The following is a 13010-nucleotide window of genomic DNA, read 5'->3' as shown; positions in this document are numbered from 1 at the left end:
CACCTACTGGGCTTGTTCGTCCATCGTGCGGTACATCCGGTTGTAGCATCCAGGCTTCAGAATAAAAGCTTTTATGGAGGATGTCGGTTTGAATGGAGAGTATCTGTAAATATATAAATCCTGATAAATGCATTTTATAGTGGCAATCTAACTACAAAAAATGTCACCTGAGGGAATAGGAAGATATTTTCAATTCAGGATATGAAAAAACAAGGTCTGCCAAAGACATGCATTAATCCTTTTATTAACAATAAAAACTTAAAAACACCCTCAAAAGGCCGGGTGTTGACTGAATGAATAAAAACGAGCTGGTAAGTAGAAAATGACAAAAAAAATAGTAATGACCAAACACAAAAACTCATGCAGACACTGGCACACACATGCAAGGTTGAAAAACTGTGTGGCTTGCCCAGATCCTGATTCCCTGCCCCTGATCACCTGTGTCTTCCCTATCTGACCTCCATGATCATATCCAATGCCCACAGGTGTGCAGGTAACCTAGCAACCACACCATCTCACCACACACAGAAACACAGAGAGAGAGAGAAACACACACGTGTACAAATCTAAATGGGTTGTAACACATTTGTACATTATATACATATATATATATATTATATTTATATATTATATATATATATATATATATATATTTATTTATTTTTATTTTTTTTTGCTGATACACTGACATTTCTGTCTATACCCAAGAGTAATATATATTATTTTGAAAAAAAAAAAAAAAAGGTGTAGCGTTTGCTACATGTACTGAGAGCTGTACGCCTCCTTTATTTACTGCCACTGGCTGCTAGCTCGCTATCTCCTTAGCCAGCTTTTACTCCAGTAGATGGTCATTTGCCTGGGGCAGCCGTGGGATGCTGAGCACTTCTATTGAAAGGCCACATTCATTGCAGTTTCACTGTGGGATGGACGCTGAAGAGCCCTCAGCCAAACTCACTGTATACTTCACCGTAGGATGTAGACTAACTACAAACTTTTCCTTCGATTCGTAGCGCAGCTCCAAAAGTTAAAGTGGACTTTTTAACAGAGACCCACAGTTCTGCCACAGATCGGTTTTTCAGTTTTCCCACATGCAGCCTGGTCCTAGCGGTCGATGGTGTAGTGTTAATTCTGGCCTGTTCCCACATTGTTAGTATAAAGCAGAGCTACTTGCCCTCGGATGTGCTGTAATTGTCCGAACATCGTTTCCATGGAAACGTAAACAAAACTGCTGGCAGTGATTGCTGTGACTTATAGTCGGTCCCTGCTCGCTGCTTGGCTGCACATCTCACTGCGTTTGGTTTAGTTCAGCAGCTTAGCTAGTTTACTTATTGGACCGCCAGCCACCAGAATGGACCTGAACAAGATCAGGCGTGTATCATCTGCAGGCTACCGGTTACCGGAACGGTCCAATGGGACCAGGCCGACGATGAGCAGGCCCCCGGCGGACAGCACGCGCTACGCTAAAGGAGACGCGGTGTGCTTGGAGCAGAATCCAGACAAGCCAGATCCCGTTAAACAGGACCAGGTGTGGAAAGACCTGGTGTGGAGCGAGAGGAGAGGAGTCCAGGAATGGTGAGTATGACACAAAGCACTATCCCGTCTAATTACAGTCTGTGTGGAGAAGACATCACCTGGAGCTCAAACAGACACTACATTATTGTGACCCACAGGGAGAAGAACTGGAGCTTTCTCATGAACTATGATCACATGGTAAGATGGTACCAGCCAGATTCTTATCCATTATGCAGCTCAATGTTGCTAGAAAACATCTGACTGTGAGTCTACACCCATGGGTTTGCAGGGCCAGCCAAAGTCAGAGGAGCCATTGCCCAGCTATGTGTCCCTGTTCTCTGATTCCATCCCCAACACCACCAACCAGATGTTTGGCAGCAGACTGTCCACTCCACTGGGGACTGAGCTGGTCAGACTGGACAGGCTGTTACTCTGGTCTGGAAACCAAAAGAAGCGCAAGCAGGATCCAGAAATACTGCCCTGCTAGACCAGTCTGGAGACAAATCATACCCTGGCCATTATAGTGGAGACACTTTTTAGGTGCAATATCTGCTTAGAAGACATATCAGGATGTTTGCTGTACTTCTCTAGATCATATCATTGATCATATTTATTTATGTGATTGGGTGGTTTTGTAACAAAGATGTTACATGCAGGGAGTATAAAACTTAATGTTAAAGCTATTTGTTCACTAATAAAGACAAGGAGAGAAGACACCAACAGATCATATTCATGTCACCCGAGCTCCATCAAGTATATAATCAGATACTTAATAATCTATCAAGGGACCTGATCAAATTTGGATGAGGGCAGGATTACATCATGTTTCTGTTGAAAGCCAAACAGGGTGACTGGGACTCACAAAAACTCACTCATGCAACTCAAAAACCTACCATAACATACTTATTGATGCCATTAGATAATAAACATATATTAATAAACATATATTATATATTGTTACATGTTTTCCAGGAACTCTAACCCACCTGCACTTTACGTGAATATGCCTTTAAATGCCATGCTTAAGGCTTTATTATAACAGGGTTGTAAATTACTGTGTGAACTAGAATAACAATGCTGGTCATACTGGTCTGCAGTGAATGTGAACATTGTATCTTCAGATGGTTGTGTGATCTAAACATTGTTACATTATGTCGGTGTCACAAAATAAAGGTTTTAAAGTGTGGGATTGTTGAGCTGAACGTGTTGTGTCAAGCACTAGGTCAAGCTGCAGTGTAATCAGTCCAGCCAGTGATACACCATGATGCCATTTAAAAGGCCCAGTTTGAAGTAATTCTTAAGTGGAAGGTTTGCTCACGGGACTACGATGCTCTCAATCCTGTGACTGCAGAGAAGAGTGTAGTTTCAAGATTACTGAAGCAGTGACGTTAAAATGAGTAGGCCTATACAGGAAGAGATCAGTTTCAAAATGAGGACTTCAAATACTGTGGTTCACCTTGTGTGCACAACAAGCCAATCAGCTTTCAGTGGATGTACACGGAACTGAGAAAGGATGCCGGATGACTACGTTAAGTTCACAAAAACATAAAGAAAACCAAATCTGCCTTCAAAATAAAAGTATCTATCTATCGATCTATCGATCGATCTATCTATCTATCTATCTATCTATCTATCTATCTATCTATCTATCTATCTATCTATCTATCTATCTATCTATCTATCTATCTATCTATCTAAATAAGGGTTGAATATCCCAGAAGGTTCAACATCCCAGTTTGTTGCAATCTTTTACGCAGTAAAAAAAGTTTTGCGTTCTTTTATTTTGAAAGTTCAGAAGGCAAGTGTTGTTAAACTCGTGAGTACTTGACGCTGACGGCGCAGCAGCAGCATCTGGTTTCTAGTTTGGATGAAGTCCTCTTTTACCCGGCAGTCACATATTGTTGTACCTCCAAAATGCAGTCTGATACGCTGTTGCATGCCGCCAACTTCAGCACACTGTTTGTGTGCATGGTGCTGAAGTTTCCGCAGATTTTTGCACTGATGCGAGCGAAATCTTCGAGCGGAGTCAGCCTCAACAGCCTCCTCCTGGAGCTGATCGGGTATGTGGTCGTTCTTCAGGGCAACCTGTTTGATTCAGCTCCACTGTGTGACCTGGGAACTTGGTTAGAGTCGTTTTGCAGCTACTTACAGCTTTCTGCTCCATTTCTGTTGTTAAACGCCGGTGTAAAAGTGATTGTCTTCCTGGTCATCACCGGCACATCCAAACTCTGTATGAAATATGTCTAATTTGTTATGGAATCGGTTAAAGGTAAGCGCACACTTGCCAATAAATGTGATGTAAATTTTTCCTGAATCCCAAATATATGATGGTAAATTCGGCATAGATAAGAGCACAACTACCTTTCATTTTTTATTTTTATTGAGTCACTATGAAACCGATATTGTGCAAGCTGCAGCACTGTTTGCCTTAGGCAGAGGAAGTGACGGAAAGGCCCGAGTTTTTCTGGTATAAATTTAAAGTAGGACAAGTAGAGACCGTCTCTGAGAGGCAGCCTGCCTGAACACACAGCTGGAAACTTGCCTTCTAATAAAACATAATCCTACTGTCAAAGCTGAACTCTAAACAACTGTGTTTTGTTTCCAGGATTGAAGATTTTATTTGATTATTGAGGATGTGGCTAGAACATGATATGTGGCTATATCAGTGCAGCAGCCTGGGTATTGTAGTGAGCAGGCAGTGTGATCACTGTGTGTTTTAAAGATTCGCTGTTGTTAGTGTTCACCAGTGTAATATATAGTGTGGAAGTAAGCAGCTCTGTGTCTGTAAGGGTGTATAATTTCTGTGTCCTGTCTCCCCATGGTGCCTGGCAGTGGCTGCACTGTACTAAACATCTCTACTGTGTTGGTGAGCGATAGCCTGCTGTCATTGTGCATGATTCAGTGAAATAGCCGAGCCTTAAAGCTGCCCTGGGTACGATGTTTATGCAGTAATAAATTTGTTGTATCAGTCTGAATTAAACAGCACGGAAAAGCGTCTCTCCTAGTTAAATCGGCTTATATTCACCCTTGTCATCTCTAATGGATCTCTGGTGTTTGGCATTGCCACTGGCGGGGGGGAAAAAAACCTGCTCATCACAACGAAATATTTATTTCAAGCCAGTTTATGAATAAAAACTGCCCAAAGAAGATGAATACATCAGAGAGTGGATCTTTGTAAGATTACTAATGACTTCTACCAGTTTCAGGCTGAAAACATGAAGAATCTGCCATGTGCAGATTTTAAATACAGTTTCATATTTTGATTAAATATCCACATGGCAATTACTTCTCGCATCATTTTCTCAGCCAGTGCTTTGGCAGCTCATAGAAGCCTACACCCAGCAGCAGGCTGTAAACATGTATCCAGCTGCTTGGTAAACTGGATCTTTGTAGAGTCTCAGAAATTATTTTGTAAGAGCGCAACTAATTACATGCTGCGTTCTGACGGAAGAAAACACCTTGTTTGTTTAAATATGAACATATTTAGCTGAGCCACTCTCATTAAGGCGTGAACTGAACATTGGCTGCTGCTGCTGTGGTTGTTAAACAGTCTCTGCTGGGCTCAGTGCCTGCGCTTCAGCATGAACGGCTGACAGTTTAAGTGAAAATCCTTCTCACTACATGAAACTTTGAGTGTGTTAGCATTCAGCTTTTGTTATATTTGCTCTTGAACATCACAGCACTCTCTCAGTTTCATTAGTGCTCTATCTTCCAGTACATTATACTGCATTCACCTGATACCATCTGTTTTGCAGGTTCATTGTTTTTGTAACCTACCAGGTGTACTACAACTACCCACCGCCAACATACCTGGAATATCCGATCCTCATCGCTCAAGGTGAGCTGTCTGAAGTTAGATCTAAAAGGTGTCATGCTTAATTTTGTAAGCAAATAAGGAGGAGGTATTTAGTCATTGTTGATCTTCCCGTTTCTATCAAGTGGGAACTACAGTAACAAAACATCCTGTGCTCAGCTCAGCTTTCAGCTAACAGAAACAGAGGAGTCATATAACGTCTGTCTTCGTCAAGGAAGTCTGAGCTTTGTAAACCAGAAATGTTAACTTGTGGAGGAGCTAATGAGACAGAAAAACTTATTTCATTGCCATTTGAAATCAAACCCAGCTCACTGATCATTTGCCCTGAAGTAATGTGTGTTATAACCTCTGTCCTCAGATGTTATTCTTCTGCTCCTGATTCTCCACTACAACGGTTGCCTGCGGCACAGTGTCATCTACACTTTGGTGTATCCTTCCACTGAACTGTGTCACTTTCAGATGCTAATGAATGACAAAGTGCTCATTTAGTTTTGAAGAAAACCAATGGCCCGTTGGCCTTTGTTGAAACCTTTTATGGCGTGTTATTGCCTTAATATAGTGTGTTCAGGTTTGTTGGGGGTTGGAGACTCCTCACTGTGGAGAAGTGGATCATAGATTTGGCTATGGTAATGAATCACTTTAATATCACAGTATGTCCCAGACTAAGCAAGCAATGACATGTCATATTGCAGCTGGTGTGGCTCAGGAAGAGGCCCAGATCTTATGAAAACCAACATGTCGTGATGGTTAATAGCATAAATGAGTGTGACATTTAAAGTTTATGCTTTGCAATCTAAAGAAATGGTACGTATGCAGAAGCACTGGGGATCTGACCTCCACTCTCTTCTCAGAGCCTGTGCACTTTCATCAGTGCAGCCAGTAAGTTTGCCCAACTGCAGTGTCTTTGGAAATCTAAGGATGCTGGGCAGGTTAGTGCGCTCTCCTGGGGCATGGCTGCCTACACCTGTGTCGGTGAGTTTCATGTTCTGAACTGTGCATAAATCCAGTCCTCAGCAGTTCCCTTAACCCTTTCCAGTAGCTTCAAATGGCCTCCTCCTCTAGGTTTTCTCTTGGTTTCACAAAAGTTTTTGGTGAAACTAATTTGAAAGTTGTCTTTATAGTCTGTAATCCTACAGCTTGATGTATTTCAAGTGGCTGTGTTGATACTTCAGAACAAGTTTAACTGCTTTTTGTGCTGATATATTTTAAACCTAGATCAAATGTTTTTTATTTATTTATTTTCTGGCCACTTCCAATCAAAAGCCAGCTGTAAACTCAAAATGTGTAGATTATCATCTTTTAGGCTGACATGGCAAACAGTGGCTAATATACAGATCCAGCAACATTGGCTTTTTTTTTTTTTTTTTTTTTTTTTTTTGGTACTACCTTCTGGACACCTGATTAATATCTTTTAGCTCTGATTTTGGTCTCCACCAGCTCCTGAGGAAAATACCTGGGGCTTTAGCTTGCACCACTTGTTGTGCCCCACTATCTCAGCCAGCTGATCAGTAATGTTGTCTACTGTTTGTAGGCATATAGGCAGCATACACCAGACTCATATGTACACATCCTCATATGATCAGTTATTACAAATACGCTGTTTAGAGCAGCTTTAAATGACTGTTTAATGCCAAGGAATTTAATTACTATTGAGTTTCCAAAGCTTGGGATCACTGTCCGTTAACTCAAGCTCATGATGATAATAAAATATCATGGACATCACAATAAGTAACACATGAATGGTGTAATTGATTCACATTAGAATGAATTAGTCCTCTAAATACCCATAGTAGTGTTAATCTGTGTCTATAAATATCCACTGAGCTCCACTTGTCAAATAACAGCCAATATCATCCTTTTATTTATCTAATGCTCATGTTTATCCCTTATAATAAATTCAGAAATGTTTCACTTCTTCCTTCCCCCTAAGGTACAGTTACTGCAATGTTGCGGTTCCTGAATATGAATTACACTATTTATTTCCCTCCTAATTTAACAAATTAGCAATTCAGTGCTTCATTAATTAAATATTCGATGCGCTCTTGGATAATGAGGATGTCATTAACTGCTTCCTTTTTGTTTCAGCACGGATTTACACCACCACAGTGACAACTGGAGACACGCAGGGTGAGTCAGACTGAATTCCTAATGACTGTGGGATGTGTGCCATCAAAAGAATTTTACTGACATCTAAAAACATTTCAGAAGAGAGTTTTGTTCTCTAAATAATTGTTATTAGTTTGATTTGACACCCTGGTGCTTTGTTATGAGAAACCTGAGATGCACTTGAAAGGACAAGAATGTAATTTGGTAAGAAGGAAGCTTTATGGCATCCAGTATCTACAGTATCTAAATGGTCAGAATTGATGCATATGCTGTCTGGAGTGAAGTATTTGGGAAAACTTTTTTTTTTTTTTTAAACCTAATATGGTTTGAGGTTTGTAGAGAAAATGGAGTAAATTTGCGGTGTGAAAAATGAAATAGGATTTCTATTGTTATTATTTAAGAATCTGATTATTGATAATAGCTGGCGTGCAGGCCAATTAATGCGATTCACAGGAAGGAAGTAGAATAGTAGACATATAGTTATGTGAAAAATGCGACACAGGTACAAAGAGCTGCTTCTTCACATTTGAAGACAATAAAATTGTATGTTTTTCAATCTGTAAGTAGAGAATGAAATTCACTTTAGCATCTACTTGCAGATACTTCAGAAATCAGTCAGTTTTGAAACTCTACCTTGATCATTGATGCTGAAATGTTACATCATCTTCATTCTGATGTTGGTCACAGTTTTGGTGCGGTTCATGGTCATGGCCTTGTTGAACCTGTGGGTGTTGCTCACCGTGCTCTATTACCAGAAACGCAGCGGCAGCTCCAAGAAAGAAGACTAAGCCTAGAAGTTGGATCCTGAGTCTGACTGGGATGTCACCACACTAACTGGCTGTTAATGATAAAGTGTCTTGAGGTTTACTCACCAGACTTTGTAACTCTGGACACAGCCAGTGCTAGAAAACAAAACTGATGGGTCACAACAGTTGTCAGCAGCTTTTGTAATATTGACAATATATGTTTATTTTGTTAATTTTCTTTATACCTCAGTATTAAACCCACACATTTTTATGACATTCCATTATCTAGATACCAATGCTCTTTTATACTGTAAAAGAAAAAAAATGTAGCATTATTTGAAGGGCAGTACAAGCCAAGAATAACAGATCTTCCTACTCAGGAGAAGAAATACTGTATTTTGAATAGCTTTCCTAAATGTAAAGTTCTTTGCAGAACAATTTTAATAAACCAAACTTTTTAGCTTCTTAACAGTGTGGTCATTTCAGTGATGTGTATGGAAAAAACTCACCAAAAAACTGCTGGCACCCTCTTTGGTATAACTTTAAAAGATATTTTAAGAAATAATCCAATACCAACAGACACATCAATCTTTTTATTGTTGAAGTGGTTATTATTATAGAGCTGTTTGGTAGCAAACATGCAATCTGGATGTTGAGCCCTTAAATACAATGTGGACATGGCTGTATAAATAATATAATGTGCACTGTAAGGCATGTAAAATATATACTGTGTATATATGTATAAAACATGCTTCTTGGTTAAAGGAGAGCACTCGGTACGTATACACACACACGCACGCACGCACACTCACATACACACACACATGCACGCACACTCATAGTTTACTCTCCACCTGCTATATGAGCCACATTCACACAACAATGTGCCCAAACCCCAGAGTTTGGTTAGTTTTAATACAAAAATATCAGGACAAACACTTTTAGAAAAACTTTCAATGTAATAGTGCTGCTCAGTATTCTGACTCATGGGATATGATTGCATACCTTCATTGTTTCTGCTTCTTACTGGTAAATACCCCTCATTTTGATTCTTAGGAATGACTAAAAACTGCATTGGCTAATAAGTGGATGCCTGTGGCTGACAGCACTCAAGTGTGAGGCCTGAAAAGGCAAACACATGCAAGTTCACTCAGAGCAGTTGGTGGTGAAAGGGGACTTCAGTCAAGTATGTTTGGATAGAAGTACAATGCCTGTGTCTCGTGTCTGGTAAAGTCCAGATGTACATTCAAAACAACGAAAGGAGCAGAGCTCAGATCAGAAAAGCATTAACGTGCACCCCCTGGATTCAGTAAACATTAACCCTAAGAACTGACAGTGTAGGTTTGTGAAATTATGGGATTGTGAGGACCTCATCATTTTTCAGAGCAGGAGTCTGTTCACTTCTAATTATATGACAAATGGTGGTTCAGACTGTAACTGAGTCAGAAATCTGAATAAGAGGCACTCAAGGATTTATTTGCTCAATTCCAAGAGGAATCTAATACTCCTTCCATGGTTTACTGGCTTTCTGAACAACTTAACTGCTTAAGTACCTTATTCGTTTTCTGTGACTCCTGTGAACATGCACCTGAATGCAGAATAGTGGGAAGCAGGAAGCTACAATCAATATGTTCAAGAGTTTGAATAGGTCAAACACAGATATTAGATCTGGGTTCAGGTTCAACAATCCTCCACTATAATCAGCAAACTAATTGCAGAAGTTACCGTCTTCTGAGTGTAGTGTTCCCCGTAAAATCCTTATAATGTTTCACAACCATTAAACACAAGAAGGTCTCTTTAATTTGGCCATAGGAATCCCAAAAGGTGGTGAGAGAAGTTGAGGTTTTTTCCTATTGAGTCCTTCAATCAGAGTGTGTCCTGGTGAGAAGTGTTGAGGTAAGCGCATCCCTTCTTGCCAGCCCTGGCTGTGCTTATAACAGCTCTCTCCTCTTCTGTGGGAGCTGAATGAGCTACTCCAGCACCCCAGAGACCAAGAGTCAAGAGCCCAAGACAAGACTCCGGCTAAGATGCTTACAAGCCATCCAACGTGGTGAAAAGGTCACAAATGTTGAGTTTGATAGTCGTTACCGCTTCAAGTGGCTGGGAAAGAGGTTCAACACGGGGGGGGGGGGGGGGGGAAAAAAAAAAAAAAAAAAAAAAAAAACTGACTCTCAGGCTCAAGCAGGATAGGGTGGGTTGTGGAGAAGTGAAGTAGAGTTCAGTGTGCTGATCTGCAAACAGAGCTTTGTATACAGTCTTTGATTCAGAAGGAAACGCACCCCACCACCTTGAAGATGCACCACACTCCCAAGCAAGGTTAACTGGAACAAGAGAGAGAAAGATGCAAGGTTAGTGTCAGAAAACACCTATGGTACACCATGTCCAGAGGATTAACAGGCTGACCCATCATTCATGACTTCAACGGTACAGAGAAGTTATCGTATTTCTCAATTACTAAATGATTCTATGGCAGGAGAGCTTTGTCAGATATTCAGACAGAACTGGATGGGAGAACGTTCAGATTTAATCTTCTGTTGCTGGCTTTTGTAAATGTTTCTCCACATACAAAATTGCATTTTGTTACCATAAGTCATTTTATTGCACATTTGAGTAACAGAATACATTACACACAGACACACACACAAAAAAAAGAAGCTGTAAACAGTCAATAAATTATAGAAGCAGACTGAATGTGAACAAGTACATACGCACTACTCATTAGATGCATCCTGTGTTACAGTTATCCACCTATCTGTTCCCATCTCCAACACCCAGTGGCAAAGCAGACCCAGATATTAATGTGAGTAGATTCCTAAACTGACACATGCACTGGTTTCATTACACCATGTGAATTCACCACATACATGTGCCCTGCCTCCACCTCAGACTGACAAGCTATAAACAAGCATACAGACACTTTCAGGGATTGAGTCGTTCACAGGTAAACGTCTCGGCAAAGGAAGTAGATGACTGAAGTCGTCATTTGTAGCAGTGTCCACTGCTGGAATCTTCTCGCCTCATTCTGAAACCATTTGACCTGCGAGGGCTAAGGTCAGAGGAAGCACGGTCATGACGGGTGAGACAGTTGTTGATGCAATTATAGGATGGGACTGGGGAACAGCAGCTTTAGAAATATCAAAGCTCAGCCTGATTTAGTTGCTATGGTCAGCTACTGCCTTAAAAACATGACTCATCTCATGTTTTCAAGGTGGAAGAGAACAAAAAGGAGGGCATATTGAAGCTGCAAATTCCAGTGTTTCATTCTCTTTCAGAAAAAAAGCACAATCACTGCAATCTAGGACTTTTGGCCTCATGGAAACCACGTTCCACTGAAATCACTGCACAACACACACTGCACACAGTGTTACCATAAGTGCTCATCAGAAATGAATAGAGGAACAATCATCATCAATATCATCCAATGCCCAGTGCCAGTCGTGAAGACCAAAGTCCTGCAGTCTGAAAGGGGAGATCAGGTAAGAATGACTGCACACATCTGTAACTGAAATCCCCGCTGGTCAAGTGTAGGACCAGCAGCTGTTCTCATGTTGGGGCTCTGTGGTGTTACGTAAATGGAGGTCCTGATAGACATGAGCCTGACCCAAGAAGATGAGAAAAACAAGTTGCTCAACTTCTGTAAGGTCATCCTGACATGCACACACAGACACTCACATTCCTGTATTTCAAAAAAACACTAGCACTGCTTTTGGGAAATTACCTTTCTGGCAACTGGATGAACAGCAGACTGATTTTTAATAGAGGCTGACCAATAATACGGTGAACTGGAGCAGCCAAAGGCCAATTAATATTCAACATATAAACAAGCATACTAATTAATAATACTAATGTGGGAAACCACAAACTGACCAGAACAGTACATCGATAAACAAATAAATACTGAAAATACAGCCTGTCCTGTCTTGCTCTCCTGGCTGCAGTGCTACCTGCTCTTGCTGGTGGGGAGCTGTCGACTGGGCCTTCTCAAGGACTGGCTTGGCTGAACCTTCATGGAGGCACGTGGCGAGGAGCGTGCAAAGTGCTCTGGTGGTGGAGGCTTCTTGGGAATCTTCTTCACTAACCGGCTCACCCACTTCTGCTGCTCCTCCTGGGACCCAGCCAGCAGTAGCAGGTTCTTTGCCGTAGACACATCATAGTTCACTGGTGGTGGAAGAAAAGTACAGAAATACCTTAATTTATTACCAGCAGGGGCAATTTCGAAACATTCCAGATTCTTTTTCACATCCAAACCTGTTAATTCATACATCAGTCTACTAATGAATCCACAGGAGCTTCCTACCTTTGCAGGGGGCGATGATCTCCTCCTTCTTGTCCATGTGATCCTTGTGGCACTTGATGTGGCAGCGCCGGCACTCTAGAGCAGGTGGTGGCTTGAACATGTTCCACAGTGGCTTAGTGCACGCCTCACAGTTGGTGGGGAAGTGGTAGAGTGTGGGGATGAACTCGTGGCCCTTGTGGCAGATGTAGCTAGACTTCTCTCCAATGGGCAGTGGCTCCACGGGAAACTCGGGTTCCTTTTTACTCTCACCTTCATTGGCATAAAGAATCTAGAGGGAAGATAGAAGACAAAGATGGAGGCCTTTTTTGGTTTTTTCTATATTTTGTTTTGTCTATGACACTGTTAATCTATATTTATGCCAGGAGGAGGAGCTCACATTTATGGTATGACAATATAATTGAGAATGTCAGTAATAGACACTAAATTAGTACATCACAGACCTGGAATATCCTGGGAATATCTTTGGCATCAGCACGGTACACATCAGTCTGAGTGACAGGCCTCACATGGAAGAGTTTGCTGTGTGACAGAAGGA

The 13010-nt window shown here is 41.1% G+C and overlaps 3 protein-coding genes across 4 annotated transcripts in view; 2 read left to right on the top strand and 1 right to left on the bottom strand.

Moving 5' to 3' along the window:
- The first annotated feature begins 858 nt into the window (after positions 1 to 858).
- Positions 859 to 2696, top strand: cimip5 (ciliary microtubule inner protein 5). Its single transcript, XM_026306606.2, has 3 exons — positions 859 to 1572; positions 1671 to 1710; positions 1802 to 2696. The coding sequence occupies exons 1-3, from the start codon at positions 1349 to 1351 to the stop codon at positions 1997 to 1999; spliced, it is 462 nt and encodes a 153-aa protein (XP_026162391.1). The 5' UTR covers positions 859 to 1348; the 3' UTR covers positions 2000 to 2696.
- Positions 2697 to 3338: 642 nt separating this feature from the next.
- Positions 3339 to 8647, top strand: slc66a3 (solute carrier family 66 member 3). Its single transcript, XM_026311077.1, has 7 exons — positions 3339 to 3572; positions 5268 to 5350; positions 5685 to 5754; positions 5895 to 5952; positions 6178 to 6298; positions 7412 to 7453; positions 8120 to 8647. The coding sequence occupies exons 1-7, from the start codon at positions 3427 to 3429 to the stop codon at positions 8218 to 8220; spliced, it is 621 nt and encodes a 206-aa protein (XP_026166862.1). The 5' UTR covers positions 3339 to 3426; the 3' UTR covers positions 8221 to 8647.
- Positions 8648 to 9074: 427 nt separating this feature from the next.
- rock2a (rho-associated, coiled-coil containing protein kinase 2a) overlaps positions 9075 to 13010 on the bottom strand; it is a 29370-nt gene continuing 25434 nt past the window's right edge. Inside the window, exons 29-32 of one of the 2 annotated variants that reach the window (XM_026310882.2) lie at positions 12916 to 12994; positions 12476 to 12743; positions 12123 to 12336; positions 9075 to 10499 (exon numbers count right to left, since the gene is read on the bottom strand). In XM_026310882.2, coding sequence (XP_026166667.1) covers positions 10496 to 10499; positions 12123 to 12336; positions 12476 to 12743; positions 12916 to 12994 — 565 coding nt within the window. In that variant the 3' untranslated portion in view covers positions 9075 to 10495. Of the gene's footprint in view, positions 10500 to 10526; positions 11638 to 12122; positions 12337 to 12475; positions 12744 to 12915; positions 12995 to 13010 lie in introns of those variants that run through there. The other variant, XM_026310959.1, reaches the window with a different exon arrangement.

The sequence above is a fragment of the Mastacembelus armatus genome, chromosome 22 (assembly GCF_900324485.2).
Source record: "Mastacembelus armatus chromosome 22, fMasArm1.2, whole genome shotgun sequence".
NCBI lineage: Eukaryota > Metazoa > Chordata > Actinopteri > Synbranchiformes > Mastacembelidae > Mastacembelus > Mastacembelus armatus.
Note: the sequence above shows the minus strand (reverse complement) of the source record. Positions and strands in the feature narration are given on the sequence as shown.

What these genes read in the sequence shown, in the direction of transcription:
- cimip5 (XM_026306606.2), top strand. Translation starts at nt 1,349, where the DNA reads ATGGACCTGAACAAGATCAGGCGTGTATCATCTGCAGGCTACCGGTTA. An exon ending in AGGAGAGGAGTCCAGGAATG is followed by an intron (nt 1,573 to 1,670) that starts GTGAGTATGACA and finishes TGTGACCCACAG; the next exon opens with GGAGAAGAACTGGAGCTTTC. An exon ending in TCATGAACTATGATCACATG is followed by an intron (nt 1,711 to 1,801) that starts GTAAGATGGTAC and finishes ATGGGTTTGCAG; the next exon opens with GGCCAGCCAAAGTCAGAGGA.
- slc66a3 (XM_026311077.1), top strand. Translation starts at nt 3,427, where the DNA reads ATGCAGTCTGATACGCTGTTGCATGCCGCCAACTTCAGCACACTGTTT. An exon ending in TCCGATCCTCATCGCTCAAG is followed by an intron (nt 5,351 to 5,684) that starts GTGAGCTGTCTG and finishes CTCTGTCCTCAG; the next exon opens with ATGTTATTCTTCTGCTCCTG. An exon ending in AGTGTCATCTACACTTTGGT is followed by an intron (nt 5,755 to 5,894) that starts GTATCCTTCCAC and finishes TAGTGTGTTCAG; the next exon opens with GTTTGTTGGGGGTTGGAGAC.